This window comes from Xenopus laevis, chromosome 9_10L (genome assembly GCF_017654675.1).
Source record: "Xenopus laevis strain J_2021 chromosome 9_10L, Xenopus_laevis_v10.1, whole genome shotgun sequence".
Lineage (NCBI taxonomy): Eukaryota > Metazoa > Chordata > Amphibia > Anura > Pipidae > Xenopus > Xenopus laevis.
In genome coordinates, this window is record NC_054387.1 from 135737762 (window position 1) to 135760105 (window position 22344).

Sequence of the window (22344 nt, forward strand, 5' to 3'; positions counted from 1 at the left end):
AACCTGACTGTCCTTACAGTAAAGAACCCCTTCCAATGCTGATGGTGAGATCTCCTTTCCTCCCCACCAATGAATCACTCATTCCCCCTCTCTTGGTAGGGAATCCCATAACCTGACTGTCCTTACAGTAAAGATCCCCTTCCTATGCTGATGGTGATATCCCCTTTGCTGTTGGTGGTGAAATGCCCTTTTCTAGTTTTAGAACATGGTGTTGCCCTCTAATGCTCTTTCTCTTTTCACCCCTTTCCCCCCAAATGCTGTAGGTCAGAGGTGTCCAACCTGCGGCTCAGAAAGGATATGAACGCGGCCCAGCTTGAAGGAAAGATAAAGGAAGAGAAGGGAAAAAAAGAAAGAAATTAAGAAATAAATGTATGGAAAAACAGTGAAATAACACTTTGTGCTCTCTAAGTCCAAACACATTAACCACCTCAGTCTGTCATCTTGTTGGAAACAGGCTTAATATTCCAGCTTGTAACAATGTGGAGACCTATGGAGTATGGGGGACTATGTCCATTTCCCAGTTAGTAATAATAATATAATAATAAGTCTATTTAATATCCAGGTGTCTCATATTCCAGTGTATATCTCCATCTGGTTATCCAACTGGTATTGTAGTTCTTCTCTGTGTATTTTCCTAAATTTTACAAATCAAAAGTGTTTGTGTATTTCATGTGTGGCCCCAGACAATTCTTCTTTTTCCAATGTGGCCCAGAATAGCCAAAAGGTTGGACACCCCTGCAGTAGGTTAAGACTTCAAGCTACCAGGGAGTGGATTGGGTTTTCCCATCGGATAACAGAGATATTTGTCAGCCTGAGATAGATAAGTGGAGATACCCCTTGTTATGTCACCTATACCTTCCCTCACTGGGTATATCAGTGCTTCAGTATGGATACACTGGCGTCAGACTTTCTCCCTCAGTTTTTAGCTGAAGCAAACCATTGGACTTACTGTACACTTTCCATCCTATGGATATCATACATTGCTTCCAGAAAAAGGTCACTGTCAGTCAAGGTTGAAGCTGAAGATAAGGTTCCTAAGGAAACAATGAGACTGGCCCCACAGACATTCCAAGGACTTCATGGAGTCCATCACTTCTAGCTATAGCCAATATATGAATATGAGCTTAGTATTGGCTGCAATAGTCTTGGACAAGGTTGTCCTCTAGCATTTGAGCAGAACTTGTGGCCTCCAGGGAAGAACAGTGAAGGGATTTCCTTCTTATCTACAACTTTTTGGGACTTTCCAACATGAGAAATGCGTTTCTTTGTTATTTATTCCATTTGTATCTGTCCATGTTTGCGTTTTCTTTCTGTTTGAGGTTTGGCCTAACAAGCTCCTGAGATGTTCCCATCTTGAAGGACTTTAGAGTTTAGATCTGTAAAGTGACTTTTTCTGTATTAGGGGATAATGTTTTATCTGAGATTTTCTCTTGTGTCTTTTGCCCATATAGGGGCTGGATTTAGTTCTAATTTGCTTAGTGATAGTTAAGGAAAGGCACAATTTAGATTTCCTGATAATTCATTGACAATAAATGTGACTTTTTGTTGCAGCGGTGACTTGTTTTTACAATGAGGGCTGCATATATGAAATGGTCTACTTGTTATTGTGATTTTATAGGAGGGATTATTGAACTGAACACAATGTAATGAATTGTGAGATATAGGTCACTGTCAATCTTTACACATGTAGCACATACACAGTTGCCCACTAGTGATGGGCGAATTTGTGCCGTTTCGCTTTGCCGAAAAATTTGCGAATTTCACGCGAAATTCGCGAAACTGTGAAAAATTCGCGAAACGGCGCTTTTGACGCCGGCGTCCGTTTTTTCGAAAAAAAAAATAATTCGCCGGCGAATCACGCAAATTCGCTGCGAATTCGCGCCTGGCGAATAAATTCGCCCATCACTATTGCCCACCAATCTCATCACAGACTCAATTACCAACAGTCACTCTTTGCCTTAAATCCTCCACATCACACATGTTATTTGACTAGACTAGACTTGTTCTTACTCCATGGTCCATAGCTAATCCAGTCAGGGAAGGAGCCATATTGGATCTTCTCAGATGGTTCCATGTGACCCTACTGACTGCAGGAAATCACACAATTGTCGTTCACTGATAGACAGAATAGAATAGAATTACCCATAGAGAGAATGATGGGTAATGGATGTCAAACACATGGGTTATATCAGATTTTAGTTTTCATTAACCCAACTGTTCTATGCTGGTAACAGCTAACTGCTGATTGGCTGCTATGTGTTACAGGGTGGGACAAACACTGCCTTTGATTTCTGTATATCCCCTATTGTTAAAGACAAACCAACCTTGCAAGTAAAAGGCCACAGAGCTTGCAATCAAGCTATTCATAGTACAGATCCAGGAATTAGGAACAAGGACCACCACTCTTTGCCTTTGGGGACCCCGTTGCTGGTGCTTGACCATGGGATTTACTGTTCTTTGGGCATAGGAAAGTAGAGAGGCAGTAGGACGTTTTGGAGTTGTGTGACCTGGGTTGGACTTAATCCACTCAATCCCTTTCTAACCTATATGACAGTGGAACAGACCCGGGGCATTGTGGGAATATACCCCTTCCCTTTACAATAAAGCACTCTCCTTCACGCCCTGTCATTCACTCTTCATATCCAGTCACTTATTAAATCATGTCACTTCCACCTAAGGAACATATCCAAAATACCATCATTTATCACCCAAAAAGCTGCCAAAATTCTTATTCACTCTCTCATCATATCGCGTCTAGACTACTGTAACTCTCTTGTAATTGGCCTCCCCCTCCAGAGACTGTCAGCTCTCCAGTCCATAATGAACACTGCTGCGAGGCTCATACACCTCAGCAACCGCTCCTCCTCTGCCTCGCCATTCTGTCAATCCCTGCACTGGCTTCCGTTACCTTTCAGAATCAAATTCAAATTAATGACACTGACTTTCAAAGCACTTCATAACTCTGCCCAACCCTACATCTCTGAACTCATCTCTATATACTCACCCAATCGCTTACTACGCTCCTCTACTGACCTGCTACTCAACTCTTCTCTCATTATCTCCTCACATGCTCACATTCAAGACTTTGCAAGGGCTGCACCCCTCCTCTGGAACTCTCTCCTACCGTCTGTCCCACTTTCTCCCAACCTTTCTGCTCTCAAGAAATCTCTTAAAACGCACTTCTTTCGAGAAGCCTCCCCTCACTCTGCTTAACTAACAAACACAACACCACATACAGTACCACATTTCTCACCCACTTAATTCCATCTTGCCCACTCCCACACCTTGTGTATTACTCCCTTCCCTTTAGAGTGTAAGCTCTTTTGCATAGGGCCTTCCTCACCTTTTTGTACCGGTATTGATTGTGATGTTTGTTACTCCATATGTTCTATGTATGTAATTCATGTGATGTAGTTGTATAATCACATTTACTTTACAGTGCTACACAATATGTTGGCGCTATATAAATACATGTTAATAATAATAATAATAATCAACTGAAATCTCTCACAGTGTTGGTTGCTGTTGGTTCTTGCAGGCTGAGGCAGCAAAGCTTGGCCAGAAGCCTCGTAACAACAGCCAACTATTAACCGCATTGAGCTGCAAAGCTGTTTCTTGGTTTTACTTTCTTTCTGACTGTCCTCTTAAATTAACCCATTCCGGATCTAGTTTGTCAATTTGAACTCAATGCTAAAATCGTTACCAACCCCCCCCTTCACCCCAGACATCATACAGAAGTAATTGACTCTGAGGATAGTCCCAGAGGATTAGAGTTTAGCAGAATCCAAAGACAGCTGGAAACAAGATAAATGAAGAGTTAAGATAAAAGGTCCATTTGGAGAACCACTTTTTTCAAATTTAAGAAGTTCTCTTTTGGGTTAGCGTCATTCCTAATAAAAGGTACTTACAGACTGAACACTACATTGTTTCCCAATGACATTTAGAAATGATGTTATTTCCTCAGGGGTTATCACACTTTTGGCTCCGTTGATGGAGCAGTGAAGTTGGTCAGAGTTGATGAGGATATTGAAGAGCCACATGGAGGCTGCTGGAGAACATTGGAACATTAGAACTTGGACAGCAAAAAAAATAGTATGAAACCACTTTAGTCCACTGTAGAAACTTAACATTTAATGCTCATGGGCAGAGCCTCTAATCAGAGGTTACCCCAAACAAAGGGAAGGGGGGCATATACTTTTTCGTAAGAATATTGAATTGTAGAAATGTAATGAAAGTGCCACTTGTTGAACAATTGCCAAGAGGATTGTCACAACATGTAGTTATGAGGAAACCCCATTGCTTTATCCCTTCCAAGGAGGCTGCTTAGTCTATTGCCCAATGTGGGCTTCTCCAAAGAAACACTGTTTAAACTTAACACATAGGTTTTAACACATAGACAGTAATGATGACAAATATGTCTTCGCTCAGGCTAATTTGAATACAGTGGGAAATGATAAAGTTGAATGGACGTATATGTTGCAGCAAATACATTACATTACACAAGTCCAGGGAACCTTAATAAAGACAATAGAGTTGTTATATTGCCCTACACATGAGCCCACTGTATAGTTTAGGTGCCATATGTTTGGGGGAACCCGGTTCCCTAAAAAAAATTTAAGGACTTTTACAGGCTATCACTTTTTCCACTAAAAAATATGATGTAAGTAAGAGAAGGCTGAGCTGGCGAAAGAGGTAACTTCCAGTAAAATCCGCATCTTAGTAAATTTGCAAAGTAACTTCCAATCACCAGAGCAAAAATTCGTCTTGCGATAGAGTGCGAATGACCACTAGCGTCTGTCTCTTTCGCTAGCAAAGTTACAACTGCGCCCGTTAGTAAATTGTCAAAGTGCCTGAAAGCGGTGCCGCTGGCGAATTGTTTTATGGCTCATCCAGAGCAATGAGAATCCTTTTACTTTCCACTGGTTCATTGTTTTGATGTTCTTTTAAACTGATTTTTCTGATTCCTTTCAGCAAATGCATGTGAAAGTGTGAGTGTGGGTTGCGCTGTGTATAAGTCTATATAGGTCACGGCTGGATCTCACACATTGTGTTCTCTCTCTCTCCCGCTTGCTGCCTTACCATTTCTTTTTATATTAACAGCTCCTAAATACGTCCCCCTAATTCTGCATATCACAGGGGAACCGACTGTGGGACCTAGTGGCAGATTTACTGACATTCAGAAAAAAATCCTCAGCTCATTTACCTTTTCTCACCAAGTAATACATTCTGTCGCCAGTATTTAATAATAATGACAAAATGTTTGCATGAGAAAACGCTGCACTCCGGGCTGCTTCAACAACAGGACATAGAGAAGTGTGCAAGGCATTGTGGGTATGGGAGTCTGGAGGAAAGTTGGTTTCTCTGTGCAGAAAGGGATAAACAGGGATAAAATACTGATTGTGACTGCAATTACCTGTACAAACAACACTGGATATTTTGAATAAATGTAAGTTATATTGGAAAGTTGAATTTATTTCGTACCAAAAAGATATTGGGTTGAGCAGGAACGTTCCTACTTCAGAGAAACCCAGTGACCAGAAGGGGCAGGAAGTAAATAAAGCGCAGAGATACAGGAACTCACACTTCCTCTGCTCAGTGGTTTAACTCTGACAGGTAACCAGGGCCTGAGAGTGAGGCCGTGGGAGGGGACGTCTCTGGTCCAAATATTCAGCTGACTTGGGCCCAGGAAACCACTGCTCATCTGGGAGGGGTTGTATGTCAGCGATGTTACAGCAGTGCAAAAAGACAGACACACACAGAGACACAGAGGAGACATGCTGAGAAGCAGAGACAAGAGCACAAGGTAGAGATACAAAGGTACAAGGGTGAAGGAGAATAAACTTAATAAAGAAGGAGTCAAGATACTGAGCTGGGAGAGAAAAAAGGTTTCTAAGCAGCAGGATTCTAGAGAATGACTAAACTGTCAGGAAAGTGAAATAAAAGGTAGAGCGAATGTAAAAGGGGAAGGAAAAGAGACTTGCATAGCGGCCAAGGGACAGGAGAAGAGGGAGGGAGAGATTCTTAATCAAGGAAGAGAGACAAATAGGCAAATAGAGAGAAGAAGGGGAGGAAGACAGAAGAGCAGGAATGAAGAGGGGAAAAGAAGAAGGAAAAGCAAGAAAGTAAGAAAGAGAATTAGGGGAAGTAAGGCAAGAAGGACAAGAAGTAGCTAAAATAGATACTAAAAATAGACAGCAGAAGTGCAAGGGGATGAGGACAAACACCCAAGGATAAAACAGTTAGAAATATGAGAGAAAAGAGAGGTGCGGGTACAAAAGAGAACCAATAAGAGAAGGCCAAAGAGAACAAGAAGCCAGAGAAATATAACAGAGACGTAAGAGATAGAGAGAGAAGCTAAAGATAAGGAGAAGAAGGTGAGAGGCACCATAAGAGTGTAGGTAACAGAGGCTAGAGATAGAGAGAAGGGAGAGGTAAAGGAACCGAGGTGTAATCAGGAAGGAAAAGTTTTACATAAAGTACAGAACAGAAGGGTAGAGGAGTAGGAGACATAAAAAAAACCCTAGAGATAAGAGGATAAGGAGATGTGAGGAGCATAAGGTTAAGGTAGAAAAAAAGGCTAAGGAGTAGTAAAGAGAGGGTCAAGGACAAAGTGGAGCTGATAAAAGCAGAGGTTACAAAGAGCACAAGGCAGAGAGAGAAGAAAGCAAAGCTCTAGAGGGAACAGGGATGCACTTGGCTCTAGAAGAAGACCTGTCCCATTCTACAGACATTCAGTGGATTCTTGGAGGACTTGCTATTTCCATCGTGGCATTTCTGTTGGGTTGTGCAATCTGTCGGCAAAGTGAGTAGATGTCTTTCTAAATTTTTGGGGATTTTTAATCCATGTCTTCCCTGCCGCTACTGAACTCCCAGAATCTTCCCTATTAGGGTCATAGATTTAGTTAGTAGAGATGACTAAATCTGCTAAAGGCAAATCGTTTCTATGGAACAGAAACCTCTAAAAGGCTAAATTGCCTGTACATCTCTGGGCCTGTAACTGATTGGTGTATCCACTGGAAAAAGTCTTCCAGATCCATTTTTATAAACCCATAATACCCAAATAAATGGCTGACTGGCTAAGAGACTGAGAGCCTATTGTAAACATTCTTTCTATGAAATCATTACAAAAACAATCAGTTATCAGCCTCTACAAATGTATAGATATGAAGACTTATATACTGTGCCTTGTATAAGTAGTCGCTCCCTTGGACTTTCTAGATTTTGTTCCTTTATAACCTGGAATTATAATGGATTTACCTGGGATTTTGTCAGAGGGTATATCTAAACACATGGCATCACCAAGGTTACTGAGATATCAAAACAAGTCCTGGAGAAGCTGCAATCACATTTGGGTTACAAAAAAATTGTACCAAACTTTGAGAATACCCTGATCAACGTTAAATCCACCATTACAAAATGTGGAAAGAATATGGTACAGCCATGGCTTAACCCACAGAAGGTCACCCACTTAAACTTAGTGACTTTAAATTAAACAGAGAAACAGCCAAGACGCCATTGATAATGAGCTGAAGGGATCACCTACTGAAAAGGGAGAAACATCCATGAAAAACCGAAACACTCTGGGTTTTATGGAAGAAAAGAAAGCAGGAGTCTGCAACAGAGCTGATACTAGGGCTAAGGTTCACCTTCCAGAGCCAAATCTACAATCAACCAATAATCTCAAAGGCCAACATCAATATAATTAAAATGCCAAAGAAATCTATTTTAATTCCAGGCTGTAATGCAACAAAATTGAGGGGGGGTGAATATTTATTATTTATTTATTATTAGACCACTGTATGGATTGGTCAGGGCAAACCAACAAGCAGTTTGTCTCTACTCATCCAGTTCCAGTGCTAAATGGTGCACAATGAGACTTCAGGAACTACTGACCATAAAACTGTCAAAGCATTAAAAGTAGTAATGGACTTTAATAGTAGGAGAACTTATTGGTGCTACAACATACGTATTTGAGCTGATATATTGTCATTTCTTCCATAGGGAAGGAGCTCGTAATTGCCCCGAGACGGCCAGCGCCCCCGTAAGCAACACTGCTCTGTCTCTCTTACCTTTATGTCTAACCCTGGTGTATTGCCCTTCAGAGGGGTCTGCTTTTTGCTCACTTGTCCTTTCAGCCCCTAGCTGGTTGCTAGGGTAAGCAGTACCTTAGCAACCATGTTAAAAAGTGTTGCAGATCATCAAATAACAGCTATTTCAGAAACAAACTACTTAAACGCCCAGCAGTGTCCTTCTTAGTGTTTTGGGTGTTGGACAATGGGCTTAAACAACTGCCTTGCTCTGTTTGATCTATGTACTGTAATTTAGCCATAAGGTCACTTACACCCCAAGCTGATTGGATGATCAGATTGTCTTGACCAGACTGAGCTTGTTTTCCCCCTATTGTCCTTAATGACAATATTATTTAAATTTTTGCATAAAACAAACTCCACCCATTTAGCCTGACTGCCATTGTTTTGATTTGAGCTTTAGATTCTTATTTCCCAGTCTGTGACCAACTCCCGGCACAAGGTGCCAATCTCTGATTTAGATCCTTATGGGTTGCCATGGTTATTCACTCAATTGTGTAACACAAAATGCAGTTTGTAAAGCCCAAATCTGTGCGTTGTATTTCCCACTAACAAAGATACAGACACAGCATGCATTCGGTATCATGGTTACTAAGGGGCCGATTCATCAAGCTCGAGTGAAGGATTCGATGTAAAAAAACTTCGAATTTCGAAGTGTTTTTTGGGCTACTTCGACCATCGAATGGGCTACTTCGACCTTCGACTACGACTACGACTTCGAATTGAAGGATTCGAACTAAAAATCGTTCGACTATTCGACCATTCGATAGTCGAAGTACTGCCTCTTTAAAAAAAACTTCGACCCCCTACTTCGGCAGCTAAAAGCTACCGAAGTCAATTTTAGCCTATGGGGAAGGTCCCCATAGGCTTGCCTGAGATTTTTTGATCGAAGGATATTCCTTCGATCGTTGGATTTAAAGCCTTCGAATCGTTCGATTCGAAGGATTTAATCGTTCGATCGAAGGAATAATCCTTCGATCGTTCGATCGTAGCATTTGCGCTAAATCCTTCGACTTCGATATTCGAAGTTGAAGGATTTTAGTTCCTAGTCTAATATCGAGGGTAAATTAACCCTCGATATTCGACCCTTGATGAATCGGCCCCCAAGTGTATAAAATATTTTGGAGTAAGAAAATGTCTTTTGTAAACCACAAATAAAATTCTATAGTCACAAAAGTTATTTTGTAGTTACTAGTTATTTTGGGTAGCACAAGAGAATTCTTATTCTGTGAACACAAATATATGGTAATTGTACAAAATAACATTTTACTAGCTGAATGTATCTGTTATATTGCAAAACTGTGTTGAACATTCATTTTATTACTAGAAATGTTTTTTGTGTTAACATTTGTGTGAGTCAAGCTCAAGTTGTGTCTCAGGCAATGAATTTTGTATTGTAGTATTCAGATTCCCATCCCACAAAACCTCAGTTGAGGTTTTTCTGTGAGGGATAAATCACAAAACTTTCTGTATCATGTTGTTTGTCTTCACAGGAGTCCAGATCCAGGGTCCCTCTTGCGATACCAAATGGGTAAGTACCACTTAAACTGCTGCCACCAGGGTATATTGGTGCCATTATCAATTAGAAAGTCAACAAGGATTTATAATATAGGGGAGATGATTCCAAGGACACCCCTTTGCTATGGACCTGTCTATTATTATATGGACCTCAGGGACTGGATGTTGGGGCAATGAAAAGTTTAAGGGGGAAGTACAGTAGTTATATGAAGTGAGAGAATCTGCACCTGTAGAACACACAGGTTAATCCTATATAATATATCAATAGTGAGGTTGGACCCTACAGCATCTGCAATGCTAATTAAACTAATTATAATGATAATAATCCTTAGGATTTCTTTTCTAGGTCCTTTGTCATCCTCTGCCAGCTTCACTGTCCATCAGATTGCAGAAAGTAAGAACCTAGCTCTTGTGCCATCAAAGAAATCTACCCCTACTTGCCCCTATATAATACCACTTTTTATTGCTTCCTATTGGGTCAAATAAAGCCCCTCTCCCACCCTGGTAATGAGAAGCCAATGAGAGGCAGCTCTCTAACACGTGACACTAAAACAATGTTAAAAATTCTCTAGCAGATGCAGATGACTATGAAGAAGACTTTGAAGGCAAGTATTCTGGAGTCGTTTTTCTCTGTCCCGAATGACATTAAATTACCTACTAAAGGAGGGATGGTTACATGGGCTTAGCAGATTCTGAAGGTTGAATTGCTTGGAAACTACTTAATCTGCATAAACAGGGAGGGACAGTATATTGAATATATTTCTGTAGTCTTGGTACATTGATAGAAATAGAGATCCCCATCAAACATTCTGTTCTAATGTGACACATTTCTCTCCCCAGTCCCTGCTCCAAGGAAAGAGCCTCCCCAACCCAAGTAAGTTGTGCTCTCCACACCCCAGATTCATGCTCAGTAACATTGCTGCACTTTATTAGCTACTGTATCTGCAGAACCAGTGTCGGACTGGGACACCAGGGGCCCACCCAAAAACCTTAGACCAGCGGCCCACCCTCAGTACTATTATTCTTCCTCTACTCAGTCAACCTCTATTCTCCTCGTCTCTTTTCTTTACGTACTATAATACTTAATTATTCCATCTACTTTAGCCTCTTTGTTCTCATAGAATAGGGAATGGCCATGAAATAGGCCAAACGTTTAGGAGCATGAGGGGCCAATGGCACTTGGGCCCACCGGGAGTTTTCCTGGTATCGCGGTGGGCCGGTCCGACACTGTGCAGGACAACCTGATCCCACCGCTGTCACCAACTGTGACCATTCACCAGCTCATTATTCATTATTACTACATATGACATTAAGATCATCTTGAAGGTTCCAGAAGGACATGCTGATTGCAAATAAATACACAATGATCAAATGCACATTTCCTTGTCTCAATCTTGTGTCTCCTCCCATTTTTCCCTGCAGACAAAATTCTCCATCTCCAAGGAAATCCACAACCGGTAAACATTCTAATTTTCTGGTACAAAGGGATCCATTAAATACCCAATATATCCATCTTGTGTTGTCACGAACGGCACCCAAAATCCAGAACCAATGCTAGGCTCCTTGGTCTCGGCTCTTGCTTCTGCCTTTAACAGCCGCCTTTTACCTCGGCTAATCGGATGCCGCCAGGTCTTATTAAGAAAGGAGCCAAGTGAAGGTTCTTGACGAGCAAAAGGGCACAATCGTTAGTAAGGTTTTGGATGGAAAGCACCGTTCTTGGAATAGACAGAGCGTAGTCAAACAGGCCGGGTCGGGACAGGCAAGGGTCAAAACCGGAAGATCTTTCAGAATGGTCAGGCACAGGTCAGGATTACAGAGTTCGGAATAGTCAGACAGGCAGGAGTCAAAACAGGAATCAGATAATATAATAAACGCACCCAGGAAACTACTAAGTAGAACCAAACAACGGGCAATGATTTTGGATTCAAAGCCCCTTTAAATATTCAAAAGTTCGCACCAAAATGAGATGACGTCATGACGCCGGTGACGCTCGTGATGGGTAAAACCTGGAAGTACGCGCCGCATGCGCTCTAGTGATTACCGGCATTGGAGGAGGGAGAGCCATGCGACGGGCGTCCCCACCGACCCACTAGATCACCAGGGTGAGTGATCGTTACATGTGTATTCCAGTTCTACTATTATTGGTCGGGTGGTCCCTCACTCCAAAGACATCAGGGCTCTATCGAACAGAGTCAGTGGCACCGTCCAGGCCACACAATATCCAAGGTACAAGCAAAGTTCACTCTGGAGAGCCAAATTAAATCCAGTGTACTTTATTCAAACACTCACCTGATGAAGGACATGTCTGTCCGAAACATGTTGTGTTTGAGTGTTTGAATAAAGTACACTGGATTTAATTTGGCTCTCCAGAGTGAACTTTGCTTGTACCTTGTGTATTCCAGTTCCCAGTGTGCTGCTCCCAGCATTCTCAGCTAACAGATGGATGCCTGAGGGATGATGGGAGATGGTGCAACCACAAGGTTTCTTGCTCTTTTATTTATATCCCTCTTTTTTCTTGTTTTCCAGAAACCAACAGTCACAGCAGCTACGTAAACGTAGGTAAGTGTACTAGGGCCCGACTTTCCTCACTGCATTAGGGTAAGTGAATGTGCCCTACTGTGTTCTGACGAAAATAACAGACATATTATTGGTCCATGGGGAGAATAGTGCCTAACCCTTATAATCCTTATAACCCTGATCCTAACCTTAACCCTAATAATGCTAAGCCAACCCTAACACTAACCCTATGTAATAAAATTACCTACGCGGCGGGGTCGGCCGCCGCTCCACCAGCGGGTACGCCCGCCGCGTGGCTCTTCGGCACCATCTTGATTCTCCTAGGGCGCGCGCGGCCCTTTTTTTTTTTAGAAGCCCAGTTATTTATGAGATCTTTACCTTGAAGGTTTTTGCATCTTCTTGTTACAAATGTTCTTTCCCAACACATTTAACATCTGCAGAATTATTCTTCCTCCATATCCCAAATACTTCCCAACAATCTAATGTCCGGCTTTCCCAGCCACTGCCTGACACTGAGCATAATGTCCCCTTCACAACCTGGGAGTCGCCTGGAGTGGGGTTTAGAGGGACTATGGTCAGACAATAAGCAGGCGGCACAATTACTTGCGGGTATAATGATTATTATTCTCCATCTTTGTTTAGAACCTGAGCCCAGTTATGAAAATGTTGACAACAGTCCATCTAAAAGTGAGTACACCCGGTACCAGTACCACCTCCTTATCATTAAAGACATGGCGGCTTTTTCTCTATAAAAGTCACAGATACGTTGTCTTTTCTCAAACTCCTCACTCTCACAAAAATTAAAGGGAAACTGTCATGGGAAAACATATTTTTTTCCCAAAATGCCTCAGTTAATAGTGCTGCTCCAGCAGAATTCTGCACTGAAATCTGTTTTTCAAAAGAGCAAACAGATTTTTTTATATTTAATTTTGAAATCTGACATGGGGCTAGACATGTTGTCAGTTTCCCAGGTGCCCCCAGTTATGTGACTTGTGCTCTGATAAACCTCAGTCACTCTTTACTGCTGTACTGCAAGTTGTAAAGATATCACCCCCTCCCTTTCCCCCCCAGTAGCCTAACAACCTGGTAGATCTAAGAACAACACTCAATAGTAAAATCCATGTCCCACTGCAACTCCTTCAGTCACATTGAGTAAAAGAACAATAGCCTGCCAGAAAGCAGTTTCATCCTAAAGTGCTGGCTCTTTCTGAAATCACATGACCAGGCAAAATGACCTGAGATGCACCAATATTACAACTAAATAAATTTACTTGTTGGGTTAGGAATGGCATTTTACATGGTAGAGTGAATTAATTGCAGCATAAACACTGTAAATTAGATATAAGAACTTACACGAGAATCCCTTTAAGCAACTTTCCAAAGCAGAAAGGATTCTGGGTATTCTTTTATGAGAGATATATAATTAGGGATGAACCGAATCCAGGATTCGGTTCGGGATTCGGCCAGGATTCGGCCTTTTTCAGCAGGATTCGGATTCGGCCGAATCCTTCTGCCCGGCCGAACCGAATATGAATCCTAATTTGCATATGTAAATTAGGGGCGGGGAGGGAAATCACGTGACTTTTTGTCACAAAACAAGGAAGTAAAAAATGTTTTCCCCTTCCCATCCCTAATTTGCATATGCAAATTAGGGTTCGGATTCGGTTCGGTATTCGGCCGAATCTTTTGCAAAGGATTCGGGGGTTCGGCCGAATCCAAAAAAGTGGATTCGGTGCATCCCTATATATAATGGTCTCACTCATTCCTTTTGCTTCCGGCAGATCTTCGCCCATTAAAAGATCACACGTACCTGTAAGTATCCTTTTATTATTCTGGGAACATTGGCAAAGGAAAAGAGAATCGAATGTGAACTTGGGAAGAGTAGGGATGGGCGAATTTTTGTCGCCTTGTTTCGCAGCAGAAATGATGCCCATAGTCTTGTATGGCGACGTGCGTCCAAAAAACAAGACGCGCGTCAAAAACAATTTTGCCGCACAACAACATTTTTTTGACACCCATAATCTTTAATGGGTGTCGGCGACATTTCGAATTTTTATTCAAACAAAATGGGTCAAATTCGCCCATCCCTGGGAAGATTAAATTCACGTCATACTGTTAGTACCAATGTACCATTGCTTTGTTTCATTACTAAATCTAATTGTAAGTAAACTTCTGATTGGCCACATTTGGTTACCATCTTGTTCAGTGGTCCCCAACCAGTAGCTCGCGAGCAACATGTTGCTCTCCAACCCCTTGGATGTTGCTCCCAGTGGCCTCAAAGCAGCTGCTTGTTTTTGAATTCCAGGCTTGGAGGCAAGTTTTGGTTGTATAAAAACCAGATGTACTGCCAAACAAAGCATCCTGTAGGCTACCAGTCCATATAGGGGCTACCAAACATCCAATAACAACCCTTATTTGACATCCCCATGGACTTTTTAATGCTTGTGTTGCTCCCCAACTCTTTATTACATTTAAATGTGGCTCACGAGTAAAAAAGGTTGGGGACCCCTGATCTTGTTATTGGCAAATACACCATTGGAGCCAATTTCAGGCAAAATGATTGAGTTTTCAGGAAATCTGCAGCTCGAGTGATTGGTCCAATATTGAGAATGATTTGAATATTAACTGGAGGCCTCTCATGTCACAGGGAACTCATTGCTGGGGATGAGACCACCACAGAGACACTCACCAGTAAGTTTATATATGTGGATTTATATGGATGAGTATGGCATGACATTCAGACCACAAGGGTGTTGTATAGTAGCGTATTGGCCCATTACATGATATAAGGGTTGGGCAGCCCTACATTGGCATGAGCATGAGTTTATATAATATGGGAAGGATCCTATGCAGGGTGTGTATGTGACCATAGCTATATATATATATATATCTCACTCTCACATAAGACTTGTTCTTGGCTCCACAGCGCCCCCCTGTGCTGGACTCAGTAAACAAAATACTCTCAGTAACCACTAGCTTCTCATTCTATGAACTTTCATGGGGATTTTGAGCTTCTGTGGGTCCATTTATTAAGGTGCAATGGGGTGAGATAATACGTTTTCCAGTAATGATGCCACAATTCATAAAACTTCTTCTCTAATTGCTGATTTTTTGCCCCACAAATCTATATTGGCCTATTATTAGCAATCAGCGTCACTTCCCTCCCCTCCAAAAAATATTGGGCAACGTCTGTATCACTAACCCTCACTCCTTCTGATTCCAGATCTGGACGTAAAGAGAAATGCCTTGAAGAAGAGCGGCAAATCCTTGTCCATCCCAGAAAGCCTGAGCAATTCCTACGAGAATGTGACGCAGCAGGGCTCCCCCGCAAGTAATAATAATTCCCTCAGCCCATGCTGGGGGTCAGTTACAGCCCATTGTAGCAGTGCAGGGCTAGATAACTGCCCCTAATTCTGTGCATTTCTATAGACATGTGGTTCTACTGAGATACCCTGCAGTATGGCAGCTCCAGATATATCACTGTATGTGTGTAGTAACTGTGTGTGTAGTAACTGTGCCAATAACACTATATGTTGTTACATCTCTCTTCCAGACTCAGAGCTGAACCCAGACTATGTGAACATGTAACAGAAGCCCCAATCTCTGGCTGGAGAACAGGAAGGTTGGGCATCAGGGGCATTAGGACAATAACAACATAGACCAGCTTTTTCCTTATAATAAATGTTATACCAACAAGAAATCCCATTTCCAGCTTTCCTACTCAGAGTTGGACTGTTCCCAAAGGTCTCAGGAGGTTTCCATGTGGCCCATAGACTCATGGACCTTATAGTGAGCGTCTTCCTAGCGTGGCCTCCATCTGAAACCCATCCAGGACTCTAGGCACAAGTAGGGCACCAAAGACCCCATGCCTAAATGGACAATCTCAAACAGCTTTAGGTTTGGTGGAAAAGTTCTAGATATATTCTACATCATAATCCAAAAAAGTACTTGACTGGTCGTGATCGTCAAGGGACTTGGAACATCCAAATACATGGACCCTTCCCTCCCTGGCTATAACCGCTATATGATCATCTGCCGCTGTATATATGTAACATGTATGTGCATGAATCTCACTGAGAATCGTTTTATTTGGCTGATGCCAATAAGGGTGCCTGGCATATTTTAAGGTGAATGTACCAATAATTTCCAGGCAGATCAACTTTACCTTGAATTCTGGGTGACCTTCTATTACTGAATTCTATTGTATTACTTAATTACTGGCTTAAATATTATAGTATAGGAACATTCAACTTAGTATTGTTTCTATTTACATTTTCACTAAGTTAACCAATTCTTAGCAACTTTTCAATGTGTCTTCTTTTTTATCATTTTAGAATTATTCACCTTCTTCTGCCTCTTTCCAGCCATCACATAGGGGTCACTGACCCCAGCAACCAAAAAACTATTGCTCTGCGAGGCAACAATTGTATCGTTATTATTACTTCTTATTCCTTATCAGTAGCTTATTCATATTCCATTCTCTCATTCACATCACTGCCTAGTTGCTAAGGTATGCAGGGAAGCTAATGGGGCCCAGCTTGAAGGGCAGTTAGGGGGAGATTTGGGGTGAGTGTTTATTTGTACCCTGGGTACCCCTGGAACTATAGCAGGGTGACACCCCAATGTTTCTATATATCTGTAACCTTGTTATGAGCTAAGAGGGCCCAGTCTGAAGGTCAGTTAGGGGGAGATTTGGGGTGAGTGCTTATTTGTACCCTGGGTACCCCTGGAACTATAGCAGGGTGACACCCCAATGTTTCTATATATCTGTAACCTTGTTATGAGCTAAGGGGGCCCAGTCTGAAGGTCAGTTAGGGGGAGATTTGGGGTGAGTGTTTATTTGTACCCTGGGTACCCCTGGAACTATAGCAGGGTGACACCCCAATGTTTCTATATATCTGTAACCTTGTTATGAGCTAAGGGGGTCCAGTCTGAAGGTCAGTTAGGGGGAGATTTGGGGTGAGTGCTTATTTGTACCCTGGGTACCCCTGGAACTATAGCAGGGTGACACCCCAATGTTTCTATATATCTGTAACCTTGTTATGAGCTAAGAGGGCCCAGTCTGAAGGTCAGTTAGGGGGAGATTTGGGGTGAGTGCTTATTTGTACCCTGGGTACCCCTGGAACTATAGCAGGGTGACACCCCAATGTTTCTATATATCTGTAACCTTGTTATGAGCTAAGGGGGCCCAGTCTGAAGGTCAGTTAGGGGGAGATTTGGGGTGAGTGTTTATTTGTACCCTGGGTACCCCTGGAACTATAGCAGGGTGACACCCCAATGTTTCTATATATCTGTAACCTTGTTATGAGCTAAGGGGGTCCAGTCTGAAGGTCAGTTAGGGGGAGATTTGGGGTGAGTGTTTATTTGTACCCTGGGTACCCCTGGAACTATAGCAGGGTGACACCCCAATGTTTCTATATATCTGTAACCTTGTTATGAGCTAAGAGGACGCTCAGAAAAAGCCTGAAAGCCACTGTAACGTGAAACGTCATATTATTGTCTCGTTTACACACAGAATGTGCAGATCTTGTTACAAACTGCTGAAATACATCACCTTTCTCTTTGACAGTTGATAATGAGACTGCAGCCAGGAAGTAAAGAGTTAATAGAGAGACAAAGTCCAAGCACCCACGCCCTACCTGCCACATCACGTTTCCTATATTCCAGCTTTCAGTAATGGCGGGTGCAGCTGTGAGAGAGGAGCTGATCTGCCTCATTTGTTTGGAGATTTACAGGGAACCAGTAACCCTGGCGTGTGGCCATACCTTCTGCCAGGGCTGCATTGGGAAAACATGGGATGAGCAGTGGGAGAGGGAGAAGGAACACACGTGCCCTGAGTGCAGACACAGAATTGGGAGAAGGCCTGACCTGAAGCGCAACCCCAGGCTCCATAACTTAGTGAATCTTTGTCTCCGACTAGAAAAAATGGCAACTCAATCATTTATCTGCTGCTTGAACTGTGACTCTCCAACAGAAGCTCTTCAGTCCTGTCTCACTTGTGAGATCTCTCTGTGTCCTACACACTTGGGCCTCCACCAACTTCGGTATCCAGATCATATCATGTGTGAACCTCTCACCGACTTTGGGAGATGGAAATGCCCCATACACAAGAAGATACTGGAGTCATACTGTACTAAGGATGGTGCTTTTATCTGTGAGTCCTGCTGTCTGGACAGAAAACACAGGGACCACAGGGTGGAGCTGCTGAGTGAGGCCTCTGAGAAGAAGAAAGAGAAACTGGGGAACATTCTGGAGAAACTGAGTCCAGAGAGAGAGGAGACTGAGAGAGGAGCCCAGAGACTGCAGGAGCGCAGGAGAGAAGTAGAAGAAAAAGCAGCCGGTGAGACACAGAGAGTCACTGCCCTGTTTAGAGACATCAGGGAACAGCTGGAAGCCCTAGAGAAGAGTCTCCTAAGGGACATCTCCAGGGAACAAGAGAAGGTTTCTCACAAACTCCACGATCTGATCCAAAAGCTGGAAATAAAGAAGGACGAGCTGTCCAGGAAGATCCGTCACATTGAGGAGCTGTGCAACATGGCAGATCCACTCACTGTCCTACAGGAACGGGAATCACATGGAGCTGCAGATAATGAGGGGGGCAGAGAGAGACATGATATAAAGGTCCCTGCTGTAGGGGATCTGGATGTGGATCTGATCTCAGAGACATTACTCACAGGCTTAGCTGCCATTGTGACTGGGGTAAAGGAAAAGACCTACTGGTGTGAAGCTACAGGCTTGTTACTGGACATAAACACGGCTGGGGGTAACTTGTATTTATCAAGCGACAGGAAAAGTGCATCTTGGTCAGATAAATCCATGTCTCATCCACAAGAGAGAATCCCGGTCTATCCTCAGGTATTGAGCAGCAGGAGATTCCCCTCCGGCCGATATTACTGGGAGGTGAAGGGCAGTGAGTCTGGGGCTTGGACTGTAGGCGTGGCTTATCCCAGTAATGGCAGAACAGAAGATCGCCAGTGGATTGGTTATGACAGCAGGTCCTGGTGTCTGTGCAGAGGAGCTCGTGATATTTACTCAGTGAGACACGGGGGAGATCTTCATTATTTACCCCACGCCCCTTCCTGCAGGAGAATCAGGATCTCATTGGACTATGAGGCCGGACGTCTGTCCTTTTATGAGCTGAGTGAGCCAATCAGACACTTACACACCTTCACTGCCACATTCACTGAGCCCCTTCATGCCGCATTCAGGGTATTAAAGGGCACTGTGACAATAGTTAGTTAATTAATTGCCCCCTGCTGGCATTCATGGGGAATTTCCAATATCTCTAGGGTTAGCCCTGATCTTAAACTACAACTCCCACTCACTGCAAGTGTGATAGGAATACTAGAAATAACAGTTTAACAGCAGCTGCAGTTCAGCATGGGAGGGAATCTGTGTATTCGACTTTATTCTGTAACATTATCTGCTTGTTCTTCTTCACTGCAATGGGGACATTTCTTTTTGTATTGTATAAACCTGATCCAACTCTAAATCATCCACATTTTATTCACCCATTCAATTCACTCAGCACCAATGTTATTAGGAATCATTTAACTTTTGCTAAAAAATATTCAAATAAATACAATTAGTCTGCAGAAAAACAGTGACCTGTATTCTTGGACCTATATTTGATGTCAGCTCCCCTCAGTCACTTATATCTGAGTTATATCTGAGTTATATATAAGTTATATATGAGTTATATATGAGTGATCTTCAATAACAGCAAAAGAAGCACAACATGCGCCTGAGGAAGGGCTTTGTGTCCATGTTCCGCTGGAATAAAAGGTTTTAAAGGCAAAGCCTGAGGATGGTGTTTGTATCCTGCTATTCAACATAAGGAATTTGGCTGACTTGGAGGCAGCTTGGGAGTGGATGCACCCTGAAACAGTAAGTGGTGTGCTGAAGAAGTCACAGACCCCTCAGTGACTTCTAATATCCTTATCATTTACAGTAGGGGGTACATGATCCCTTATAATACATGAGTGATACTCAGAGTTCCCTGTATAACTCAGCCTGCAGCCTTGTGTCTTTATATGGTCACAGAACAACCCCTCAGTGACTTGTAATATCCTTATCATTTACAGTAGGGGGTACATTATCCCTTATAATACATGAGTGATACTCAGAGTTCCCTGTATAACTCAGCCTGCAGCCTTGTGCCTTTATATGGTCACAGAACCCCCCCTCAGTGACTTCTAATATCCTTATCATTTACAGTAGGGGGTACATTATCCCTTATAATACATGAGTGATACTCAGAGTTCCCTGTATAACTCAGCCTGCAGCCTTGTGCCTTTATATGGTCACAGAACAACCCCTCAGTGACTTCTAATATCCTTATCATTTACAGTAGGGGGTACATTATCCCTTATAATACATGAGTGATACTCAGAGTTCCCTGTATAACTCAGCCTGCAGCCTTGTGCCTTTATATGGTCACAGAACAACCCCTCAGTGACTTCTAATATCCTTATCATTTACAGTAGGGGGTACATTATCCCTTATAATACATGAGTGATACTCAGAGTTCCCTGTATAACTCAGCCTGCAGCCTTGTGCCTTTATATGGTCACAGAACAACCCCTCAGTGACTTCTAATATCCTTATCATTTACAGTAGGGGGTACATTATCCCTTATAATACATGAGTGATACTCAGAGTTCCCTGTATAACTCAGCCTGCAGCCTTGTGCCTTTATATGGTCACAGAACAACCCCTCAGTGACTTCTAATATCCTTATCATTTACAGTAGGGGGTACATTATCCCTTATAATACATGAGTGATACTCAGAGTTCCCTGTATAACTCAGCCTGCAGCCTTGTGCCTTTATATGGTCACAGAACAACCCCTCAGTGACTTCTAATATCCTTATCATTTACAGTAGGGGGTACATTATCCCTTATAATACATGAGTGATACTTAGAGTTCCCTGTATAACTCAGCCTGCAGCCTTGTGCCTTTATATGGTCACAGAACAACCCCTCAGTGACTTCTAATATCCTTATCATTTACAGTAGGGGGTACATTATCCCTTATAATACATGAGTGATACTCAGAGTTCCCTGTATAACTCAGCCTGCAGCCTTGTGCCTTTATATGGTCACAGAACAACCCCTCAGTGACTTCTAATATCCTTATCATTTACAGTAGGGGGTACATTATCCCTTATAATACATGAGTGATACTCAGAGTTCCCTGTATAACTCAGCCTGCAGCCTTGTGCCTTTATATGGTCACAGAACAACCCCTCAGTGACTTCTAATATCCTTATCATTTACAGTAGGGGGTACATTATCCCTTATAATACATGAGTGATACTTAGAGTTCCCTGTATAACTCAGCCTGCAGCCTTGTGCCTTTATATGGTCACAGAACAACCCCTCAGTGACTTCTAATATCCTTATCATTTACAGTAGGGGGTACATTATCCCTTATAATACATGAGTGATACTCAGAGTTCCCTGTATAACTCAGCCTGCAGCCTTGTGCCTTTATATGGTCACAGAACAACCCCTCAGTGACTTCTAATATCCTTATCATTTACAGTAGGGGGTACATTATCCTTATAATACATGAGTGATACTCAGAGTTCCCTGTATAACTCAGCCTGCAGCCTTGTGCCTTTATATGGTCACAGAACAACCCCTCAGTGACTTCTAATATCCTTATCATTTACAGTAGGGGGTACATTATCCCTTATAATACATGAGTGATACTCAGAGTTCCCTGTATAACTCAGCCTGCAGCCTTGTGCCTTTATATGGTCACAGAACAACCCCTCAGTGACTTCTAATATCCTTATCATTTACAGTAGGGGGTACATTATCCCTTATAATACATGAGTGATACTCAGAGTTCCCTGTATAACTCAGCCTGCAGCCTTGTGCCTTTATATGGTCACAGAACAACCCCTCAGTGACTTCTAATATCCTTATCATTTACAGTAGGGGGTACATTATCCCTTATAATACATGAGTGATACTCAGAGTTCCCTGTATAACTCAGCCTGCAGCCTTGTGCCTTTATATGGTCACAGAACAACCCTCAGTGACTTCTAATATCCTTATCATTTATAGTAGGGGGTACATTATCCCTTATAATACATGAGTGATACTCAGCGTTCCCTGTATAACTCAGCCTGCAGCCTTGTGCCTTTATATGGTCACAGAACAACCCCTCAGTGACTTCTAATATCCTTATCATTTACAGTAGGGGGTACAT

General features: G+C 42.5%; 1 protein-coding gene across 3 annotated transcripts; it reads left to right on the plus strand.

Moving 5' to 3' along the window:
- The first annotated feature begins 5116 nt into the window (after window positions 1–5116).
- Window positions 5117–16781, plus strand: LOC121398099. 3 transcript variants are annotated; one of them, XM_041576657.1, is made up of 13 exons: window positions 5118–6802; window positions 8002–8041; window positions 9581–9618; window positions 9952–9999; window positions 10181–10210; window positions 10446–10479; window positions 11028–11062; window positions 12132–12164; window positions 12765–12809; window positions 13904–13934; window positions 14770–14813; window positions 15346–15453; window positions 15676–16781. In XM_041576657.1, exons 1-13 carry the CDS (start codon window positions 6688–6690, stop codon window positions 15708–15710), a joined length of 636 nt encoding a protein of 211 aa, XP_041432591.1. In that variant the 5' UTR covers window positions 5118–6687; the 3' UTR covers window positions 15711–16781. The 3 variants fall into 3 exon arrangements, with proteins under 3 accessions (XP_041432592.1, XP_041432591.1, XP_041432590.1); XM_041576656.1 differs by having other exon boundaries at window positions 5119–6802; window positions 10178–10210; XM_041576658.1 differs by lacking the exons at window positions 15346–15453; window positions 15676–16781 and having other exon boundaries at window positions 5117–6802; window positions 10178–10210; window positions 14770–15273.
- Window positions 16782–22344: the final 5563 nt, after the last annotated feature.